The 21,170-nt window shown below is 45.9% G+C and overlaps 1 protein-coding gene across 2 annotated transcripts; it reads right to left on the minus strand.

Moving 5' to 3' along the window:
* Positions 1-357: 357 nt before the first annotated feature.
* On the minus strand, positions 358-20,207 carry CASS4 (Cas scaffold protein family member 4). Of its 2 annotated transcripts, XM_050314123.1 has the most exons (7): positions 20,140-20,207; positions 9,404-9,826; positions 6,476-6,580; positions 5,324-5,473; positions 3,422-4,759; positions 2,539-2,598; positions 358-1,894 (listed from the first exon to the last, which is right to left on the minus strand). In XM_050314123.1, the coding sequence occupies exons 1-7, from the start codon at positions 20,173-20,175 to the stop codon at positions 1,481-1,483; spliced, it is 2,526 nt and encodes an 841-aa protein (XP_050170080.1). In that variant the 5' UTR covers positions 20,176-20,207; the 3' UTR covers positions 358-1,480. The 2 variants fall into 2 exon arrangements, with proteins under 2 accessions (XP_050170080.1, XP_050170081.1); XM_050314124.1 differs by lacking the exon at positions 2,539-2,598.
* Between the last annotated feature and the right edge of the window lie 963 nt (positions 20,208-21,170).

A 21,170-nucleotide genomic window follows, 5' to 3' on the forward strand; every position in this document is an offset into this window, starting at 1 on the left:
GGGGGACGTACCAACTGAGCGCGCGGGGAGGAGGGTCACAGCGCCCCCGCGCGGCCGCGGGAGGAGCTGCGGGCGCCGCTCCCGGCGCTTCCCATTCCCGGCCCTTCCCCATCCCGGCACCGCGGGTTTATCCCTTGTTTTTATGCCCCGTTTTGGGGGATTTAGGGCCGAACGAGGCGCTCCCGAGCCGGGCCGGGCTGGCTGGCAGATGAGGAGGCGCCGTCCCGCCCTCAGCCCCGGGGCGATGACAGGGCACGGACACGGGTGGTGTGAGGGACGAGTTTAATCCAACACGCTGGGGAGGGAAACACTGCGTCTAACTCTGCAAACAGGAATATTTACACGTGTCGGCGTTAAATAAGGGTGTAAAACGCGGCGGGTGCCGAGGGAAGCTGGAGGATGCTGAAGCGGGAGCTGGTTCCCCACAGACAGCTCCGGCTGCCCTCAAAATTCATTGTCCCACGAATAAAAGACACCCGTAACACATCGCCAAGAAAGGCCAGACGTTGAAATTACAGATACAAAAGTTAAAATAAATTAATCAGGGAAGCTCCCAGTCACACAGCTGTAGCCGCGCTCTCCCTGCGCGGTCACGGCATCTTTGTCCTTGGATCTCACACCCAGAAAATTTGGGGATAAGGTTAAAAAGCTGCACAGACCAAGGCAGCCGAACCCCTGGGTGTCTTGCTGGTATTTCAGTAAGGAACAATGTCACCTTTGCAGTCTGCTGGAAGAGCTTTGGAACCCCCTGCACATCTAGTGACTGAAATAAATTCTGTCTCAGTTGGAGAAATGCTCTGAACGGCTTCAGGCTGCGACAGAGGATGACTGAGGTGCTCCCTGCACATTCATCACTCCTCCAAGTCAGTTTTCCTCCGTGCTCAGGTGCCAGCCTGGAGCATTCCCCGTTAATATCTAGGCTATGTATAGTACCAGATTTTGTACCATAATACCTTTGTTGCATTTGTATGTTAAACCCAAAAATTAGCTTTGCAGCTGCCTGGAAAAAAAATACTGTAATTACAAATTTTGAGTAAAATCCTCAGGAAACAATTGATTATAGGCTACAGAACGTTGTGCAGCTAAATTTGAAGAGAGACTGTACATGCCTGAATAGAAAAAATAAAAAAGGAAAAGACATTTATCTGACCTATAGAGAGAATAAAAAATAAGAAATAAGTCAGATAATAAAACCATTTTGCTCTAATACACAGCAAATGTTCCTGCCCAGACACTCTGACATTTCCAGGCAGGATCTGAACAGTGGAGAAGAAAGAATAGATTTAATTCTACAAATCTTCTCCTGCATCTGCTGTTGTCTGGATTTTAACCTGCTCAAATTGCACCAGCACCCCGAGAACTCTGGGCAGGAGTTCTGAAGTGACTGAAAATTGGTGTCACTGAGCCAGTTTCGCTCCCCTTTGGCTGCCAAAGGGGCAACAACAGTGGAGAATGTGTGAAAACGGTGACATTCCATCTCTCATTCCATCATTGCCCTGAACTGCTGCGTGTACTTGGACAGCTCCTCGGTCCGATCCCGAAGTTCCCTCGTGGCGTCCGCGTTGGGATATTTTATGGCAGCGTTTTTGGTGGCCAGAGCCAGGTTCTTCAAGAGGCTGCAGAACCGGCTGCTGCTGTGGAGGACGTCGCTCCGGGCATCCCTCTCCTGAGTCTCGTGGCACAGAGAATCCACCAGCTTCTGCCCCACCATGATGATCAGCTTGCTGTGGGAGATGAACACTTCGGGGGGCTGGTTGTTGTTCAGGCTGTTGGTGAACACCCCGATGGCTTTGTGCAGGGCAGCGAAACACAGCCTGCAGTGCTCGGGCAGAGGGATTTTCTTGGCACAGTCCTGCTTGCTTTGAATTCCAGCCTTTTTGGCAGTTGGCAAAGCCTGGAGAAAGGTTTAAAAAAATATTCATCTCGGTGTCACACACTGATTGTTTCTTTCGTTGCTCCAACCCAGATTCTTAGTTCGTACTCTCCAAACTGCCCCAGCCCAGGAGCTTTTACAATAATTTCTCTTCCCATAAAGTATTGGAAATTCTCCCAATTGCCTTTTTTCTCCTAAATACGATTTGAATAATGGATAGCACACAAAGTGCTGCAGCCAAACACCAATCCTCTACACAGTCTGGACTTGAAGCTTTCAGATAGTACAAGACATTGATCTTTAATGGGCTTAATTTGGGTTATGAATGATTAAAATGGACAAAACAAGAGTCAATTTTGTACCAGTGCATGACAAGATATTTTGAAATACTAATCCTCACAGCCTTATCCCAAATGATGCACAAAGGCAAGAAAATAAATAGTATGACTTTGAACTGGAGAGGTTCATTAGGTTTGAGGAAAATAAATGTTTTTCACAATTTTCAGCAGTAATTCTAAGAATGAGTTCTGGGAAATGAACCATGAGAAGCAAATAGATTATGGATAGAGATGTGTGTCTGAATGCAAATTACTTTGAATTTTGGCAAGCACAGAAATCAGGGACTAGAAGTCCTCATAAATAATAGTTTTCAAAATCAGAAATACCTTTGGTTTTGAATCTGTGCTCTTCTTTGCTACTTCTTTACCTGAAATGATTTTCTGTGCCTGTTATAAATTAAAATGAAAGCAAAGTTGAAATGACTTACGTAAAATATTTAAATATAAATGTGGTTTTCTCTTATTTCACAGGGAAACAACTACTTCTTCTGCAGCTTTCATGGACATGTCATGGACAACAATGGTACATTTATTGGAAGCAACTATAAGTGTTTTCTTATTAAAAATGTAGTGTCTCATCCTGCAAGATATGAGACTGAAAGCAACATCCACAAAATAATTTTTCTTTCCTGAATCCTAAGGACATGCCAGCATTTCTCTGTGAAACCAAGAGAGATATTCTTAGTAGATATTTCAGTAGTTCTAAGGAGAATGGTTCTAACAAACACCCAGAATGATTCTAAACAAATAAATTTGATAATTCACAGTAAGAGTTTGATTTGTTACAGCAAAATTTTCTATGAAAATATGGCTTTCAATAAACCTCGAGTTAGAAAGTAACATTTCTTGTCCAGTCATGTCAGAGCCAAACACAAAGAACTGGCAAGAAGAGAACTAAAAGGCAAAAGAGAAGAAAGGATTTGCAAATCTCCAGCTAAAACCTGTCTCCCAAATGATTTTAAACAGATGATAAAGATGTTTTGTTGGTGCTGGCTGGATAAAATCTCAAACTCCAGTTCTCTTTGTTGATTAAAATGATTCTCCTTCCACATGTGCCACCCAGCACTGTAACAAAATCCTGAATTCCCATAAAGTCTGGAAAACAGGATGCAAGCTGAATCTGGTACTGATGCAAAGGCAAAAATAGTGCCAGTAGCTTAATATCTGCAAACAGTGAGGAATATGGATAGTAAACCCCAGTTTTACTGACCTGTAACTGCACATAATCACAGTCCTCAGTGGCATTTTCCTCCTGTTTCTCCAAAGGCACCCGGCTCTGGCTGGGTTTGTCAGGAACGTTTCTCTGGAGCGACTCTATTTCTATTCTTCTTGGCACTGGGATTTGTTTTGCCATTTTGTACTCTGGGCTCCCTTTCGGCTGCTTTATTTCTTGTTCTCTCTCATTCTTTCTGAAGAGCAGCTTCCCGTTGGCGATGATGATGGACACAAACCTCTTGATGTCGTCGGGAACCGTGCGGGCCACCATGACGAAGCGGTCCAGGTCATCTGGGTTGTTCTGGGGGCTCCTGAGGACCAAGGCCTCGAGTGACCACTTGCAGTTGTTTAGAGCTTCCCTTGTCTCTGTTAAAATTTGGAAGGAGTTCACAAGGATCTCTAACTGCTTTTTAATCCTGGTCTGAATGTTGCTGTCAGTGAGGCGAGAGGCATTTCCCTTTATGGCTTGGGCAAAGGCCAGGAATTCTCCCAGCGACACCTTGATGTGATCCACGGCTCTGTGGATTTCCTCAATGCTCTTCTCCAGGTGCTCCTGCAATCGCCACTTACTGCTCACAAAGATCATTAAACTTGCAACTGAGCTGGACACGCTGTGCTGCAGCCTGGTCAGCGTCTCTATGGCTACTTCAAGGTCCACTTTGATTTCTCTGCCAGGCTCTTCCGATGGTGAGGACGTAGAAAACAACTCAGCAGATGAGCTGGAGGATGTGGAGAGTGTGCTGCTCCTGCTGTCCACACTGGAAACAGATGAGATGTCTCGTCCTAATTTGGCACCTCTGGAGAGCTTTGGAGAAGCACCATGTGCTTGTTCTCCAGAGCTGTCACTGTTGTTTTCCATCTCTTTCTTGGATTGCCCAGGGGTGGGAAAACCTTTTGGAATATCATAAACATTCCCTTCAGAGAGCTGACTCTCAGCCTTTGGAGCCAGGAGAGTCGGGGGTACATCACAGCTACTGCTCTGTGCCAAAAGGAGCGCGTCCCGTGAGGATGGAACGTCATAAAGAGGGATATCTGGAAGTGTTAATTTCCGTTGTGCCGGTGGGATATTGTATAACTGTGGATTTACCACTTTGGCTTCAGCATTTGTCGCTGGCACCTTGTACCTGGCTGGGGGGATATCGTACAGCACCTGGTTCTCCAAGGAGTGGCCAGAAGGGTGCTGTTTTAATCCTGATTTTTCAGGTGATACTGGAACATCATAAATCCATTCTGACTTCCGAGGGTTTGGCAAAGTATTGTAATGGCCCAAGCACTTTTTCAGAGATTTGTTTTCTGAGGCATCAGTTTCTCTTTTGGGAGGGACATCATACAACTGCAACAGAGCACAGAGGGTTTATAAACCAGGAGCACAGAGGGTTTATAGATCACCTTTCTAAACAAGAAGTGAGAAACAAAACTGAATTCTTAGAGCACACAAACGTGTGCAACTCCACTGGTGTCAGTGGAACTGCACCACGAAAGGGCTGGCCCGTGTTTTTTATTTTCCAAAACACACAAGCTGCACATATAAAAGGTAAAATATTTTGAGCACAGGTGATTAGATCATACAGCAGTGTACCCAGCCAGGAACATCTGTAGACACTTGGGTTATTTCCCATTCATGTGCATACTCTGTCAAAAAATGCCCTAGGCATGTGCACTAAGGAGCCTGTCAAAATCCTCTTGGATCCTACAGCCATTCGGGAAACCTGAAATACTCAGCACTCAACTAATGAAAAGTTTCCATTGAGGCATTTTCTTAGTTGTGAAATTTCAGAGTAGCCCTTTCTTCAAGGATGGTGCTTGGCAAACACTGGGGGAGAGATGGGAAACCTGCCCCTCTGCCCAAGCCAGGTGTCACAGCACTGACAGATCATGTCCAACAAATCTTACTTACGTTGCCTGCTGGTGAGTCTTTCTGGATCCCAGCTCCTGCCTTTTCTGGGCTGGATGGGATGTTGTAAAGCTGCTCCTGCTCTGCCTGGAAGTTCTCAGTGGGTCTGACTGGCATGGAGCCCTTCCGTGTGGTGGGTGGAGTGGCACCGCTCTGGGAAAAGGAGAAAAAAACCCTGGGTGACTTTGATCCTTTTTAGAGCCCACTGAAGACTCTGGTGGAATCAAAGGCTTGTGGGAGTAGCTCCTGGTTTGGACAGCATGGGTCACCCTCAGCCTGCAGGGGAGATGCTGGAGCCTTCCTGCAGTGCTGGGTGGGAGTGCGAGGCAGCCACCACTGGCACATCTGGCTTTGGGTCTGAGCAGGAATCACCCACTTACAAAAGGAGCTAACTCCAGGAAATCTGTGGATAACTTGATAATGATGGAATGGGCTCAATCCTGCCCTGCCAGCTGCTGCCAGGATAAAGTGCGTGGGGAGGCTCCATGGACCTGCTCCAGTCCTACCCACACCTTGCGTGGGAGGTGACAGGATGGGGCTGGGCCTGGTGTCTGTCCCATCCTGGTGACCTGAGAGGTCAAGGGAATGTGGACATTCACTCTCCTCAGGGCAGCACAGAGGTACCAAGAGCAGGATGAGGCAACAGCACACTTGGGTGGTGGATGTGACCCACATGTTGCCCTCACCCTGGTCATGTCACACATCCGTGGCGTGTTCTTCCCCACGGTGGGTGGGTGGGGTGGGCGACATTTAGTTTCTTTTTGAACATGCACTTGTGACTCTTCTGAAAACACCCTGAAATCATCCTGATCAAATGACACAGACACAGAGCACATTTCCTTCTGGATTCCAAGGCAGAGAGGGTGACACACTCTGGTGCTGAGAATTCTGTAGGACATCAGTAGTGTCAGTCTCTCTGACTTGGAATCCAGGAGGAAATGCCTTACTAATGGTAAAACTGAAAGTGCTCATTAGAAACATACCAAATTTAGGACCGATTTCTCAGAATTTCTAAGAAACTGAAGAGAGCTGCTTCAGGTTTTAAGCTAAAAATAGATTACTTTCTTCCTAATTTTACAAAAAGCGATCAGGGAGACACTGGAGTTTGCCTCAAAATCTACTCTGCAGTTCTACAGTGTCCATGGCAGGACTCACCCGTGTGAGCAGGGACTCCCGGCGCTGCGTGGAGGGAACGTCGTACACCTCACCCCTGATATTTGGCGTTGACGCCCGGCAGGCTCTCGGGAGAGTAAACAGATGCTTGGAGGGGGAGAAAAACAATAATGAGAAAGCTGCGGTGAGCAGGAAGCTCAGGACATCTTTGGAAACTCTTTTAGCTGGATAGGCCACTGTTGGAGTAATCACTCTTAAGTGATTAAAAACCTTCAGCTCTTCACTGAAGCTGAGGCAGGAACTGAGCTTAGAAGCAGGCATGGCATTCTTCCCCAACAGTTCTCCTTTGCCAGCATTTCTGCTGTATTTCAGGTGAGATAACAACTGGCACATACAAATCAAAGACAATCTATCTGCCTGAGTAACCATGGGAGTGAAAAGATTTGGAGAAAATCCAGCTTCACCTATCACTTCACCAATCTTTAGACTAACCAAAAGCAGAACCACTGAAAAAAAGGAAGTGGGGAAATTTCTGCTTCTCCAGGCTCACAGAGCCATGGGGTCAAGCCATATTTAGTGTAAGAGCAGTAAAAAGGTGCAGGCTGAGCATTATTCTGTAGTTATGAAAGACTGACTCATTTGGAAGGAGTAAACCTTGATGTCCTGTTCATCTCCACGAACAGGGAAGTCTGATATGAGAATTACATTATTGGTCTGTAGTCAAATTCTCCTGTTTGCTTAAAACATAATTTGAGAAGGCATGACCACATCTTTGGGACAATTAGTTAAGGTCCCAAAATATGACTGTTGAATAGGATTTGGGTTTTTTTAATCAATCAATTTTGTTCCTTCAGCCTGTCTTTAGCTTGGCTGTCCTCAGCTAGATGGACCTTTTCAAGCCACTGACCCACAGAAACACCACTGGAGATGAGATGTTACAATAATTATTTGAAATTGGAGGTAGTGATCTCCATGTGAGTGTTGTAGTAAGGTAATTTAGGGGAAATATGGTAGAGGAACTAGACTTCAGCCTTACAACTGCCTGTTTCAGCTTTGTGAAAGCTCTTAGCTCTCATCTGAAGGAAGGAGAGGAGTGAAGATAAATCCCCTTAGTGCTCTATGATACAGAATCACAGAATCACTGAATGGTTTGGGTTGGAAGGGACCTTAAAGGCTGTCCAGTTACACCCCCTGCATGGGCAGGGACACCTTCCACTAGACCAGGCTGCTCCAAGCCCCATCCAGCCTGGCCTTGGACACTTCCAGGGATGGGGCAACCACAGCTTCTCTGGGCAGCCTGTGCCAGGGCCTGAATATGAGCATCTTTACTTCCAAACAGAGGCATAAAAGAGACTTCCCTGAACAGAAAGGGTAAAAGATTAGAGGTATCAAGAAAGCCATCCTTAGCCCAGCTCTGTTTTCAGGTGGACGAATCTCACTATGCAGCAAAAATGAAACTCACTGGATATCACATCCTACTACCTTTTAAAGTCCTTTCAGTGACAGTAAAACACGAAGGTGCTCTGGGCACAGGCTCTGAGGGATTTTGTTTTGGTTTATTGCTTTCAATCACAGTGGCTTTACCCAGCTGCTCAGAGGACAGCTGAGCATGCCAGGAGCTTTGCCAGTTGTCCCAGAGGATCTCTGTGGGGCAGTCCGAGTGTTGCAGTTCGTCCTGGCCTTGCTCAGGCTGCTCTCCCGAGCCTCCCCTGCATCTGGGCATGGCTTGTGACCACCACAGTGCAGTTGGTGTGGGAACAGCTGTGACACTGTGCAAGACACAGCTCAACTCTGAACTTCTAGGTCATAAATGCAGGCTGGGATGTTTCCTTTTCATTTTTGGTTAGAGTAGACAAGGCTTAGGTGTGTAAACTCAGGAAATGAGACAAGAAGAGCCAAGGAGCTCTCCTATTGGACCATTCATTCAGATAACAAATAGATGAACATTTTCCACCTGATTTGCTGGCACAATGTGGAAAATTTGTCCCAATCTTGCATTCAGTTTGCAAATGGCTCCTTTAGGATCAGGAACGTGGAGAAATCGGATCACAGTAAGCGCAAAAGGGTCCTTTGTAACTCTTAGCTTGAGCTTGCAGTTGTGGGAACTGCACACAAGGTCTGCACTGCAGCTGCAGTGCTGAAAATTAGATTTCAATCACCAGGGTTGCATCGAGTGTGTCTGTTTTCCAGCACCCATCTGCCACACAGCAGGAAGCAGCACCTCGGTTTCCATGACTCGCCTCCCAGCACAGTGGGAGGAAAGGTGGCCCCATAAATCAAATGATCATTAAATCAGCATGGAAGACTGTATATCTCAGGGCTCAATTTCCTTCCTTTTCCTTTTTCAATTAGTATTTCTAATGTGATTTTCCTACACAGAATAAATTGCCACCCAGGGCTGAAGAGCTCATGGAACTGAACAAAAACTTGCACTTGAACTCTGTCCTCCCTTGCTCTATTTACCTTTCATTATAAAACATTACCCATTCATTTTTTCTAGAAGAAAGCACAAATTTTTGATCTTAGGACAGCTGATACAACATGTACATGTTCCATGTGCAGATGGATGTAAAGACCCCACATGTGCCCAGGGAACTCTGGATGGCCACATGCTGTGAACAATCAGAGGAGAAAGTTCTGTGTCTTGTTATTTTAACTCTGGGCAAGGTTTGTAAATAATTTATAGATTCTCCCAAACAAATGGTATATTCTTTGCTTCCTGCCCCGTTTTACAGCTGCTTTAAACTGTCAAAAAAATGAGGGACTACAGAATATAGAGACTCTCATATGTTGCCCAGAGCAGCGTTTCACACATAATGCTATAAACTGTAGTAGAATTGATGGGAGTTTCCTAAACACCATCATTCTTTTGCTGCAAATTCCACTGAAAAGCTCAGCCTTTGTTATTTTCCCACTCCCAACGACTGTTTCAATAATAACATCTGTTACTTTCAGAGATGTTTGTCTTACCTGGTGTATGGAGCTTTTGGTCCTCTCGCTGAGCAGCTGTGCAGCCAAGGCTGGCACCTGATATATGGCTTGGGCAGGCGTGGCAGAGAGCCTGGTTGGGGATTTGACCCACCCCTCCATCTTCTCGTAGGTGGACGACACCACGGTGGGTTTGGGGCCGGAGGGAACCTGGTAGATGTTTTGTTGGCCCGCTGGCAGCTCTGTGGGGTCGCTCCGGGTGGAAGGAGGCAGCAGGATGGTGGGAGAGAGCAGCTGGAGCCGGTTGGCAGGGGCCAGGCCCTGCCTGCCATGCAGGGAGCACTTCCACCAGCCCTCACTGCCAAGGACGTGCTGGTCCAGCACGGTCAGGATGTCTCCCTTGCGGAAGGCCAGCTCGTCCGAGCACTCGGCCTTGTTGTCGTACAGCGCCTTGGCCAGGGTGTTCTGGGGACACAGAGAACACCAGCATTGCACTGTTACACCCACAGCAGTGTTCACTGGGATATGGCTTGGTGTTTATCCCCACCTCGATTTCAATTTAGTTCAAGCACAGCTGCTTTCACATCAAACCACCTTTCTCAGAGCACTGGTCTCAGAGGGTTAAACTTCTGCCTGTGCAGACTTTAGTGCAAACTGTAGCCTGTGCCTGCTATGTTCAGTGCACAAAGAAATAGATAATAATAATTAAACACCAAGGTTCAATCCCCTTTCAGTCCTCTGTTCAACCCCCTGCATGGGTCATTCACTTAAGAGTTGGACTTGATGATCCTTGTGTGTCCTTTCCAACTCAGAATATTCAGTGATTCTGTAATACCACTACAATATATTTCTTCAGCACCTTTTCCCCATGAGGCTCTTAAAGAGCACTGCTAATGTTCGTTATTTAGACATATTATATTAGACATATATATATGACACTTATGAGCTAAAACACATCTCAACATGAGGAAGAACTTCTTTCCATGGAGGGTTTGGCAGAGCACTGGAACAGCTGCGCAGGGAGAGTAGAGAGTCTCCCTCTCTGGAGACATTCCAAACCCACCTGGATGTGTTCCTGTGTTATCTGCTCCAGGTGACCCTGCCTGGGCAGGTGATTGGACTGAATGGTCTCCAGAGGTCCCTTCCAACCCTAATGATTCTGTGATTAGTTATGAACATTCCTATATGAAGAAGAGCTGTTTTTCCCATTGTCATTCTGCGAATTCTTCATTTCAACCCCTGCCATGGGCAGGGATACCTTCCACTATCCAGGCTGCTCCAAGCCCTGTCCAGCTTGGTCTTGAACACTTCCAGGGATGGGGCAGCCACAGCTTCTCTGGGCAACCTGTGCCAGGACCTCACCACCCTCACAGGGACGAATTCCTTCCTGACATCTAATCTAACCCTCCTCTCTGTCAGCTGGAAGATGTCAATTAAAAAAATGAAAAGTACTAACAGCAGGTGGCTTTGGTCACCTGAGGTATTTGTGCAAAGGGTAGAGAAAGCTGTGGATGTAGGTTTTTTCAGTACAAGATAGTTTGCTTTCAGCTTTAAAATGGGACTCTGCTTCCCAGGCAGAGGGACACTGGCAGTGTCTCACTGTGAGTTTATCACAAAGTGCAAGTAATGCCCAAAGAGATAGCACCCAAATAGGAGACGTGATGCCTTGTATTTTTGTCCAGAGCATTTGCTGTAAAGCAACAGCTGGCTTGAAGCTGCAGCAGAAGAACCCAAATTTGTCAGCTCAGCTGGTGAGAAGGGCCTGTTGTTGGCTGCACACAATCCATGGTCAGGGTGGACATGAACAATGGCCTGTTTGTGAGCCGTGGGCTCGTCCCTCAGCAGCTGCCAGGGGTGGACAACAGCCCCTTTTACCTCGTGTCCCAGCCTGGTTTTAGCCTTGAACATGGGAATCCCCTTTCTGTTTGGACAATGCCAAGTGTTGCAGTCAGGCCCCCAGGAATCCCACCACAAGCACAGCCTTGGGGCTGGCCTGGGCTTCACACGTTGTTGCATTGTGGGGAAAAAAAAAAAAAAGGAAAACAGCCAGCTTTTCCTATTATTCATCAACACTTCAAGATCCTTGTTGGTGGATGCTGTACAGACACACTGAAGAGCAGACCCTGTTCTTCATCCCTGAGGAGGATGGGCAGAGGAATTCTCTCCCTCTTTTCCAACGTGAAGAGCCTTATCCAGGCACACACAGGAAACGGGTGGCAGGGGCAGGAAGCCTGAACTCGGAAGTGGAGCCTGGCAAAAAGAAGACTGTCCTTCCTAATTGCACCAACACAAACAAGAGGGACATTTGGTTCACTGTGTAGTTTTAAAAGGCATCTAAATGTTGACGTTTCTCCAGCTCTCTTTCCCGTGGCAGCAGCACACTGAAAATGTTGCTGAGCCTAATTCTTTAATCAAACAATGTATGAAACAACACATATATTTTCAAATCTCATTTCTTTTAGAGTGAATATGCATCCAGCCCAGAAATATCAACTCACATCTAGTCTGCTCGTGGTAAGAAATAGTTGCCAAGAAGCCACAGGATGCCATCCCTGTTCCAGTTTGCCTTCCAAAAATACCTCATTTTTTAAGACAGTTCATCACAGCCAATTGATTTTGTGATCACAACAACAGCGGGAGAAATTCTATAGACAACATTTCCAGGAGGTGGGTGCTTCATCTGACTGCACAGATGGCTGAGGTCCACCAAGCCTGTCTCCTGTGATGTGGAGTGAGGTTGTCTGTACTCCAGGCTCTGAATCATCTAATGTTTGCCAGAAATCCAGCCCTATCTACACTCTCAGCTCTCTGGGACATGTGTGAGGGATCACTGTGGCAGCCCCTTCCTATCATAAGCAGAAGCATCTCTGACCTGCCAGTGACTATAAACAAGAACTGCATTCCCAGGGTCCCAGAGACCTTTGGGGATGCTCAGCTCAGAGGAGGCTGTGCTTTGAGGGTAGTGGGATCTGCATTTTTTCCCTGTTAGCCAGAGGAAATTGTCTGTCCAATGTGTCACCCAAAACGTGCCAGCCAGGGCCAGCTGGTTGGAGCTCTTTGGTATTTTATGTGACCTTGTTAATCTGTCCTTACAATAACCAATGTGTAATAAGCACTAAACCAACACAGATGAGATCAAAGTGCTTTTCCTCCTTTGGCATTTGTTGTTTCATCCCCTTCAGCAGCACCGAAAAAACTCTCCTAAGACAAAGAACATCCTAAAAAGCTGCTCTCACCCCACGAGAGAGCACCTTGGCTGTGACTTTTCTCTCACTGAGGAGATTTTAATGAGATGATGGCAGAGCACAGACCTAGCAAACAGAGGCTGTGTCCCCTGCAGCCCCTTCCCGAGGCTTTGTGCCCCCTCCAGAGCCCATGACTGCCCGAGGGCAATGCAAATGTGTCACACACTGAAGGGTTTTACAGTGCCCTGGAAACAGCTTCAGTTGAAAAGTTCCTGTGTAGCTGGAAGTGTTTCTCCTTTGTTTGACTGTGGATCTGATGCTGAGAGACTAAATTCCTCCTGCAAACTGGACTTTTTACACTTTACTGTTTGCATACCCTTATCCAACCATGCACCCCCTATAAAACCTAACAGCCCTTGAGACTCATAGAAGTGAAAGCTGTTAATTCATGTTTATTAATGAAGAGAGGGGAAATTTTAATTAAGAAGCAGTGAAGATGATCAGTGTACAGTTTTATAATATAAAATTCTATACCCTCAAAATGGGAGTACTCACAGACTGACTCTATATACACAACAGGAAAAAACACCCCACTGTTACCAAGATCTCCTGATCCCTCTCCTATCCCAAGCCCAATCCTCAGCCTATAGGACTGTACAACAGAAAAAAATATCCTTATAAAATATATGCAGTGATAATCTGAGCATCTTGCCTGCAAGCCTGACACAATAATTTCTCTATTCCCCCTTCCCACTCAGTTTGTGTTTGGAAGTGTCAACTTCTTACCCCAGATTATTTCACATGATACACAGGTAAGGCACTACTTCACAGCGTTTCAAATAAAACAGTGTTTTTCATTTATTGTCTTAAATTTGCTTCTAGAAAAACCTATTGAAATAATGTAAATAAAGAGATAACTTTAATCATGAGAGGTTTTGCGTGGATCAAGGTAATTATTTCTCAGCTGCATTTTGCAATAAATATATGTGTAAGCACTTTTACTGCAGGAAAACGGGACTTAAAATATTTGAGGAGGAAGAGACACAGCTAAAGGCGTCGGGTTGTGTTTGCTAAACAGTTCTGCTCATGCATCAGTGACACCTCTGACATGTTTACAGAGCGGCTTCCAGTTAATCTCTTCATCTCCCAACAAAGCCGGAGGAATAAACATTCTCCATCGTCCATTAGCTGGGAACAGGCTTCCCAGAGAATTCCCTTCTAAACAGTAGACGACTGCGAGTCATTTCAGCTTTGCCCAGTTAATTGTAGACAGTTCCCATCGTCAACAACCCCAGGAAAAAGGAGAATTTACCTTAAACGATCAGGTCTTTCTCTACATGGAGGTGCCTCCCTGTGGCCATGGGGCTGCACATCCCTCTGATGTGCAGCGTTTCCTGTGACTTGCAGAAGGTCCTTCTACTGTATTTTTTGGGTTTGTTTATGTATTTTGGAAAATAAAAGTTCATGTTATACAGAAGTTTTGTATGAGTTTCAATGAGGAACCCTTGTCAGGACTTGCTTTAGTTGCCTATCCAACTGTTAATTGATTTTGGGAGGGTGGAACCAGGTGCTAACCAGCAGGTTTTAAATTCTCAAACGGTCAAATCAGTTCTTGATAAAGAGCCACTTTAAAAATTCGAGCAGGACCACTTAGAAATCCTGCAGCTTCACCCAAGTCAGTGCTGCACAAGTGGCAAATACAAGCTGGTTCCATTAATTTCCGCCAAACTCTCTTTTCTCCACAAATCTAATTAATCAAATTCTAGCTGTGATAAAATCAATAGAGCTGGAAAGTGCAATCAGGATTTCACACCATTCACAGCATTTTTGCATCTGTGGTCTCATGGCCAACCTCAAGGGAAAATAAGCTGCCATTTCCTGTTGTTTCAAACGCTGACTCTGTGTGTAGTTCTGGGATTTGGGTCCTACTACTATCCAAAGGTTTTTGCCCATATGCACCCAATTAATTTACTTTTTAAAGTATCTTAATTACGTTTTACTACAACATTTATTTCCAAACATGGATTTACAGACACAGAGAGTTCTGATGAGTACAAGTTCTCTCCTGTTCCTCAGAAATAGATGCTGCACAGCCACTCCTTAAAGCAAGGTCATTGCCTTCCTTCTTCTCCCTGCTCAAGGAACACGCAAAAAATTCCTGGGGCAGGTTTTCAGGAGTAAATTGCACGTTTTTCACTGGCAGGGACTGCTGTGTGTTCCTGTCCTGGGTGCACAGGTGTGACAGGATGCTGTCCTTGCATCCCATCTGACCTGTGGTGGAGTTTCTGCCCATTTCCTGGATGTGGCAGAAGCGACAGCAAGAGGAGAGGTCGGGGTGGGTGTTTTCTGATTCATAATGAATCAGCAGCAGCACCACAACTCCCAAATGCTGTGGCTTCCTGCATCTCCCTCGCTGCAGTTATCTACCCCCAAAATCGATTCTTTTTTTAACACTTTGGGCAACGCTGCAATGGTAATATTGCTGAATAAATTAATTAAGTAAATCGAACAGATTAATAACCAAGCTATTTCTGAATAAATATTACTGACGTGGCAATATTTCTCTGGGAAAAGGAGCGGCTGGTTCTCCACCTGCCCTAATCACTGGTGTCCGTCGCCGCTCCCGGGTGGCAGCTGGACGTTCCCCTTTCCCTGTCATTAGCAGGGGACACATGGTGACAGCGCAGACCCTTCCCGAGCCACAGCTGCCAGAGATCAGCTGTGACACGGAGAGTGATTCAGTGGTGTGACAGCCAAAGCACAAAGCCAAGGCTGGGGGTCCCTCTGCTGTGGGGGGTCTGGGCAAGAACACTGACATACGACTGCAAAATGGGTTTGATCCGTCCCCCCTCCTCCCAGGGAGAACAGTATTTCCTAAAAATGAGCACTGCCACCGCTCCTTTCCTCTCTTGAGCTTCAGTTCTCCTTGCAAGCAGCACTGCAGGACGTGGCCAGTCATTATCCTAGAGAGCACAGGCTTTCCCAGGCTCACATAACTCATATTGAAATTACATGACATTTTTCTCATCACAGCATGACTCAGGTTGTTGAAACATTTCCATTACTTCTTTTCTAGGAATCAGTGCAATAAACATCATCTTTTTTTGAGATGTAGTCCAGCTCAAGCGTTAATCATTCAACCTCCTTGTTTCCAAGAAAATAGGGAAATGGCCAGTCAGGGTCATTCAGAATAGCTTTTTAATAAGGCATATTATGCACGGTACAAACCTTTATCCTCCTTAGCCATATTGTCCTTGATAAAGCATTTTTTTTTCAGCTTAGCTTGGATTATATTTTAAAAATTAAGCCCACATGCTCCGTTAGTGATGTGCAAATCGGATGAGCACATGCACAAAGGGACCCTGCCAGATGCAGATTTTACACTACAAATGAAATCAGTAAAGTCATTAAATTAACTGCAACAGAAAGAAAAGAGTCCAGTACTTACATTAACCTTCATTTTGTTGCCTCTTATTTCCCTGCTAGTCCATCACCTGAGGAGGAGGATGATCTCCCCCAGCCCGGTCAGTGGCTCAGGCAGCACTGGAGGGTCTGGCTGGAAGCCTGGAGAGGGAAGGCTCAGCCTCTGGCACCTCCTGCTCACTGGGAGCCCCAGGAAAGGGGCTCTGGGGAATGGAGGGAGCTCATTATGTAGCAGAATTATCTGCAGGGAGCCACTGGGCTGCAGCTGGGGATGGTGCAGGACACACAGACATCCTTCCTGCAGACACCCCCGGGAAGTGCCTTCCCTGCTCTGAAGAGAAAACCTAGGGCAGCAAGGCTGCACCAGAAAAAAGGATTGGATTTGGAAGCATTTTTGCAGCAGTATTTTTACTCCTGGATTGTGGTGGTGGTGTGGGTTTTGTTTTGTTTTGTTTTTAACTTAAAAGTGGTTTGAGACTTGATACACTTCGAAATTTTCCTGTTCGGATCTCTAGAAAACTTAGCAGGTCCCTTTTGTGCTTATGGAAAACCCTGCAAGGCAACCTCACTCTGCATAGGCAGAAAACCCCAGGAGGAAGGCTAAACATGTCCTGCAGCTGAAGGGTTTTATTCCTCTGATTATTTAAAAAAATCATTTCGTATTATTAAACTATAGTGTTATTTAAAATTATTCGTGGTTGCTGTTTGCTCAGCAGCAGTTCAGCCCAGGTCGTGCTTATGCAAATGCGCAGGTTTTACCACTTTGGGCTTGGGAATATCTTGGTGTTTGCAAACTTTTTCTGGGTTTGCATTTGTACATGCTGCTTTTTCTCTGGCAAAAGCCTTTTCCTTCCTCTTTCCATGGCAGCTTCAAGATGAAATTAGACCCTTGCTCCCAAAGCCACAATCACTTCACCAGAAAAGACTTTTGCATCTTGAATAGAAAATGCTGAATTGAAAATGCTTTCTCAACAAAATCTACACCTCTGGGCTGGGAGCAGGGCACCAGCTGACACAGCTGCCCAAAGGAGAAAGAATTCCTGGTACAAAGTAGCCCATTTGAATGTCATTGGGGTTTTTCTTTTCTTTCTTTCTTTCTTTTTTTTTTTTTTTGATATTAAAACCAGAAGTTTTGCTCCTTCACAAACTCCACGCATATGATAAAGAGCCATTCAGCTGCTACCCTGGAATTTTAAAGGTGTTCCAGCCTTTGTAATGATGGAGAGTACAAACAACAAAGCCGCAATCTGTGGCCACAAAACTACTTTCAAATGCAACCAAATGTTCTCTTGAACGAATCCCAGAAACCTCTGTGAAGGACCTGGGGTGGACTGAGGGTACTCCCTCTGCCCCAAAAAAATAAGGCAAGTTGAGACCAGGAAGGGGGAGGAAAGGTGTTTACTCAAGTGCTTCCTTAATTGTTCGTGGTTTATTCTTTCTCAATCACCCAAATCAGAAGTTTGTGTTAACGGGCATTAAATTACATGAGGTGAAAATTCCCTGGGTCAAGACTGTTTTGTGCACGACAACTAAAGTTTCACCTTTAAGAATTCCCCAGGAAAGCTGGGCATTGAGCATACTTCCATCCCTGGCAATAGCCCAAATATTACAGTCTGAAGCCCAGGAAAGCAGAGATTTCACCATTTTCTCTAATATTTCCTCTTGGCTATTGAAGTAACTCTTTGCTCAGTATATCAACTCTGGCAAATTCTATTTTGAAACATATTATTTGCTCCTGGGTGTTTGAGATGGACACTTGGGGGTGACAGCAGAGCCCTGAGGCTGCAGGTGAACACATGCCCAGGGGCAGAGGGACCCACAGAACAAATCAGAGTCACAAATGGGTTGGGTAGGAAGGAACCTTAAAGATCATCTCATTCCAATCCCTGCCATGGGCAGGGACACCTTCCACTAGCCCAGGTTGCTCCAAGCCCTATCCAAACTGGCCTTGGACACTTCCAGGGATGGGGCAGCCACAGCTTCTCTGGGCAACCTGTGCCAGGGCCTCCCCACCCTCACAGGAAACACTTTCTTCTTAATATCCAATCTAACCTTACTCCTTGTCAATTTGAAGCCATTCCCCCTTGTCCTGTCCCTCCAGGCCCCTGTAAATAGTCTCTCTCCATCTTTCCTGTAGCTCCTCCAGGCACTGGAAGGCCACAGTCAGGTCACCCCAAAGCTTCTCCTCTCCAGGCTGATCAATCCCAACTCTCCCAGCCTTTCCTCCCAGCAGAGCTGCTCCATCCCTCTGATCATCCTGGTGCCTCCTCTGGACTCGCTCCAACAGCTCCATGTCCTTATGTTGGGGACCCCAGAGCTGGAGGCAGCTCTGCAGGTGGGGCCTCACCAGAGAAGAGCAGAGAGACAGAGAATCCATGACATTCCTCACATTTATGGATGAGATAGGAAGATGTGAAGTGCATATTTTAAGAGAGACAAACCTGATATCCACTAAATGTGTGTTTCAAACGCTCTGTTTGTCCTCTGGCAGCAGCACAGCCAGTGTTGTCAAGCAGCAGGAGCACTATTTCGTGAGCAGCCCGTCGTGCTCGCAGTGTTTGAAGCTGCACCAAGGGGTGCAACGCTTCCTGTGCAGCCTGTGCCACATGGGGTGCATAACAACAAAAAATAACTACATTTTCTGGCTGCACTCACAGGCTGAATTCATTTTTAGAAGGTGGAGTAGCTGGGGCACAGGAATAATCGCAAAATGTTGCCATCACAAGAACACTGCTCAGGGTTGGTGCTTCAAGGAGTTCAGATAATAGAAAAAAACCCCTTAATGTTTTTGTATGAAGCATAATATTCAAATATTATAATAAACAGTACTGCCAGGGTAGTAGGAACCTTATAAACAGTTCATAAATGATATAACAGAAATAAGTTTGACTTTTTCAGTTATTACTCAGCTGAAGTTGACTGGGTGTGCTATGGCCCTGTCTAAAGAGCTCACAGCAGAACAGGGAATCAGTTTGTTACCATTACATTTATTTACCACTGACAATCCATTTTAAGAAAATGGTAAATATTAAACCTAGGAATAGAAAATTTCTATGTACAGAGATGAAAAATGTCCTGCCTCACTTACTGTGACTCAACGTGAAAAATAGCCCCCTAATCTTTACACGCCTCAATGGAAAATTGAGCTCATACTAAGTTTTCCCCCCACACATTAAATTTTCTATGAAATTTCCAGGAGGCAGCTTATTTACAGCAAACACTGAGATCACAATCCAGCATGAAAATCATAATTTCATAACACTGCCTATTAGACTTGCAGACAGCAGGACAATGAAGGCACTGACTTGGAATCAAGACTTCAGCATTCTCTAACCCTTACAGCTGCAGCAGGGCATTTTAGCTATGTATATATATAAAATTAAACCAGATGTAGTATGAATACACAAACATAAAAAACCCTGTATAAACTAGTTCTAGTCTTTCAAAATAAAAAAGAATAGTGCTTCAAAATGTTTTCTGTTTTGCTCGTAATGTAGAGAAATCTGTCACGAAACAGGTCACCTGGACTGTCACTGAAAGCCTCTGACAATGTAACCATGTCTGTAATGTCACTACAGGATAGCAGTAAGACAGGTGGAACCTTCAAGTTGTATATTTGTAATTTCACAAATGTGGTTATTAGATGTATGTGTTATTTAGGAATCCTGCTTTATTCAGAATCCTCCCCAAGAAAACCTTTCTGCCAGTCAATAATTCTGTCACAGTGAAAAGCACAGGGTGACATCAGGTACGTGAGCATTGTAAGAGCCTTCTGTCCCCTTAAGATGAGAAATCCAAACACTTCACAGGGTCACAGAATCATTAAGGTTGGAAAAGCCCTCCCAGACCACTGAGTCCAACCTGTGCCTGATCCCCACCTTGTCACTCCCCCGAGCACTTAGTGCCACGTCCTGTCATTCCTTGGACACCTCTACCCCCTCCCTGGGCTGCCCCTGCCAACCCCGACCACCCTTTCCGTGACTAATTCCTCCTGATGTCCAACCTGAACCTCCCCTGTTGCAGCTTGTGGCCATTTCTGGGACCCAGAACTGGAGGTGCGGCCTCACCAGTGCTACTTCCAACATCATCACTGAATTCAAACATCAAACCCTTCCCTTGGGCCCCCGTTTCTCACTCGTTCACATGCAGTACTCAAAAAACCAGACATACCTTTGCAGTTCTGTTGACCCCTATGTTTTTATCCATTGTTGTCGTTCCCCAGCAGCACCACTTGAGCAATAGAGAGACTTGCAGCAGGATGAAGAGAATTCAGCCTTGCACAGGCGCCATGTTCTGGAACTGCGCCTCAGGGAAGCCCATCTGACAGCTCTGCCCCCAACAGCACTCAGGAGCTCGGTGAAAAGATTCTTATGAAAGATAATTTCTGTGACAACAGAGGAGATAAAAACAGGACAAAACACAAACCAGAAAAACCCAACTGGTGACCAGAAGTGAGAAAAAAAGTCTGTCTGCAAGTGGAATTTTCCTTGGTCTATTTGTCACTAACTTGTCGCAATTAACCGCAGTGGGAAGTCTCACCCCTCTTTTGCTACATGTTCCTGTGTTTCCTCTTTTAGCAACACAATGAATATCAGGCAGTGGTACCACAGGGAGCTGCACAGGGCTTGATAAGAACACGGCTGCCACAGTGGTGCAAATCCAGGATTTTGAGGCAAACAGTTTTCATGGCTTTCGAAGTAGTTTCCGCTTTCGTCACACTGGCAGTTTTTGGCCATGAAGGGGCTTTGGGGAAGCTGAGTGTGTTCCCAGCCCCACCTGGGTGGATGCTGATCCTCCTGTTTGCACCACAGCTCCAACAGGCCTGGGAAATCCACAGCTCCTGCCCCAGTGTCCTGCTGAGGGAGCAGAGCAGTAGCACTGCAGCACATCTGAAGGGTCCCCCACAGCCACACCGAGAATTTCCCAACCTGAACCACGATTACCTTTACTACTTTTACTTCTTTGGTTTTTCCTGGGATTCACTCTCACAGGGCAGCTCTGGTAGAAACAGCCTCTGTGTCCAGGAGGTGAGAAATGTTTATCGCAGACCAGTATTCCCTCTTTAAGAGCAAGTCTGATGCCTGACTCCAGAAGTGGTCTCTTAGGAAAGACCATCTCTAGAGCCACGTGCCAGAATGGTCACTCAAGATACTTCCAGACTTCCACACTGGAAAGACCTTTTCAAAGAATCACAGAGTGAT

This window comes from Myiozetetes cayanensis, unplaced genomic scaffold, assembly GCF_022539395.1.
Source record: "Myiozetetes cayanensis isolate MyiCay16 unplaced genomic scaffold, myiCay2020 scf19, whole genome shotgun sequence".
Taxonomy (NCBI): domain Eukaryota; kingdom Metazoa; phylum Chordata; class Aves; order Passeriformes; family Tyrannidae; genus Myiozetetes; species Myiozetetes cayanensis.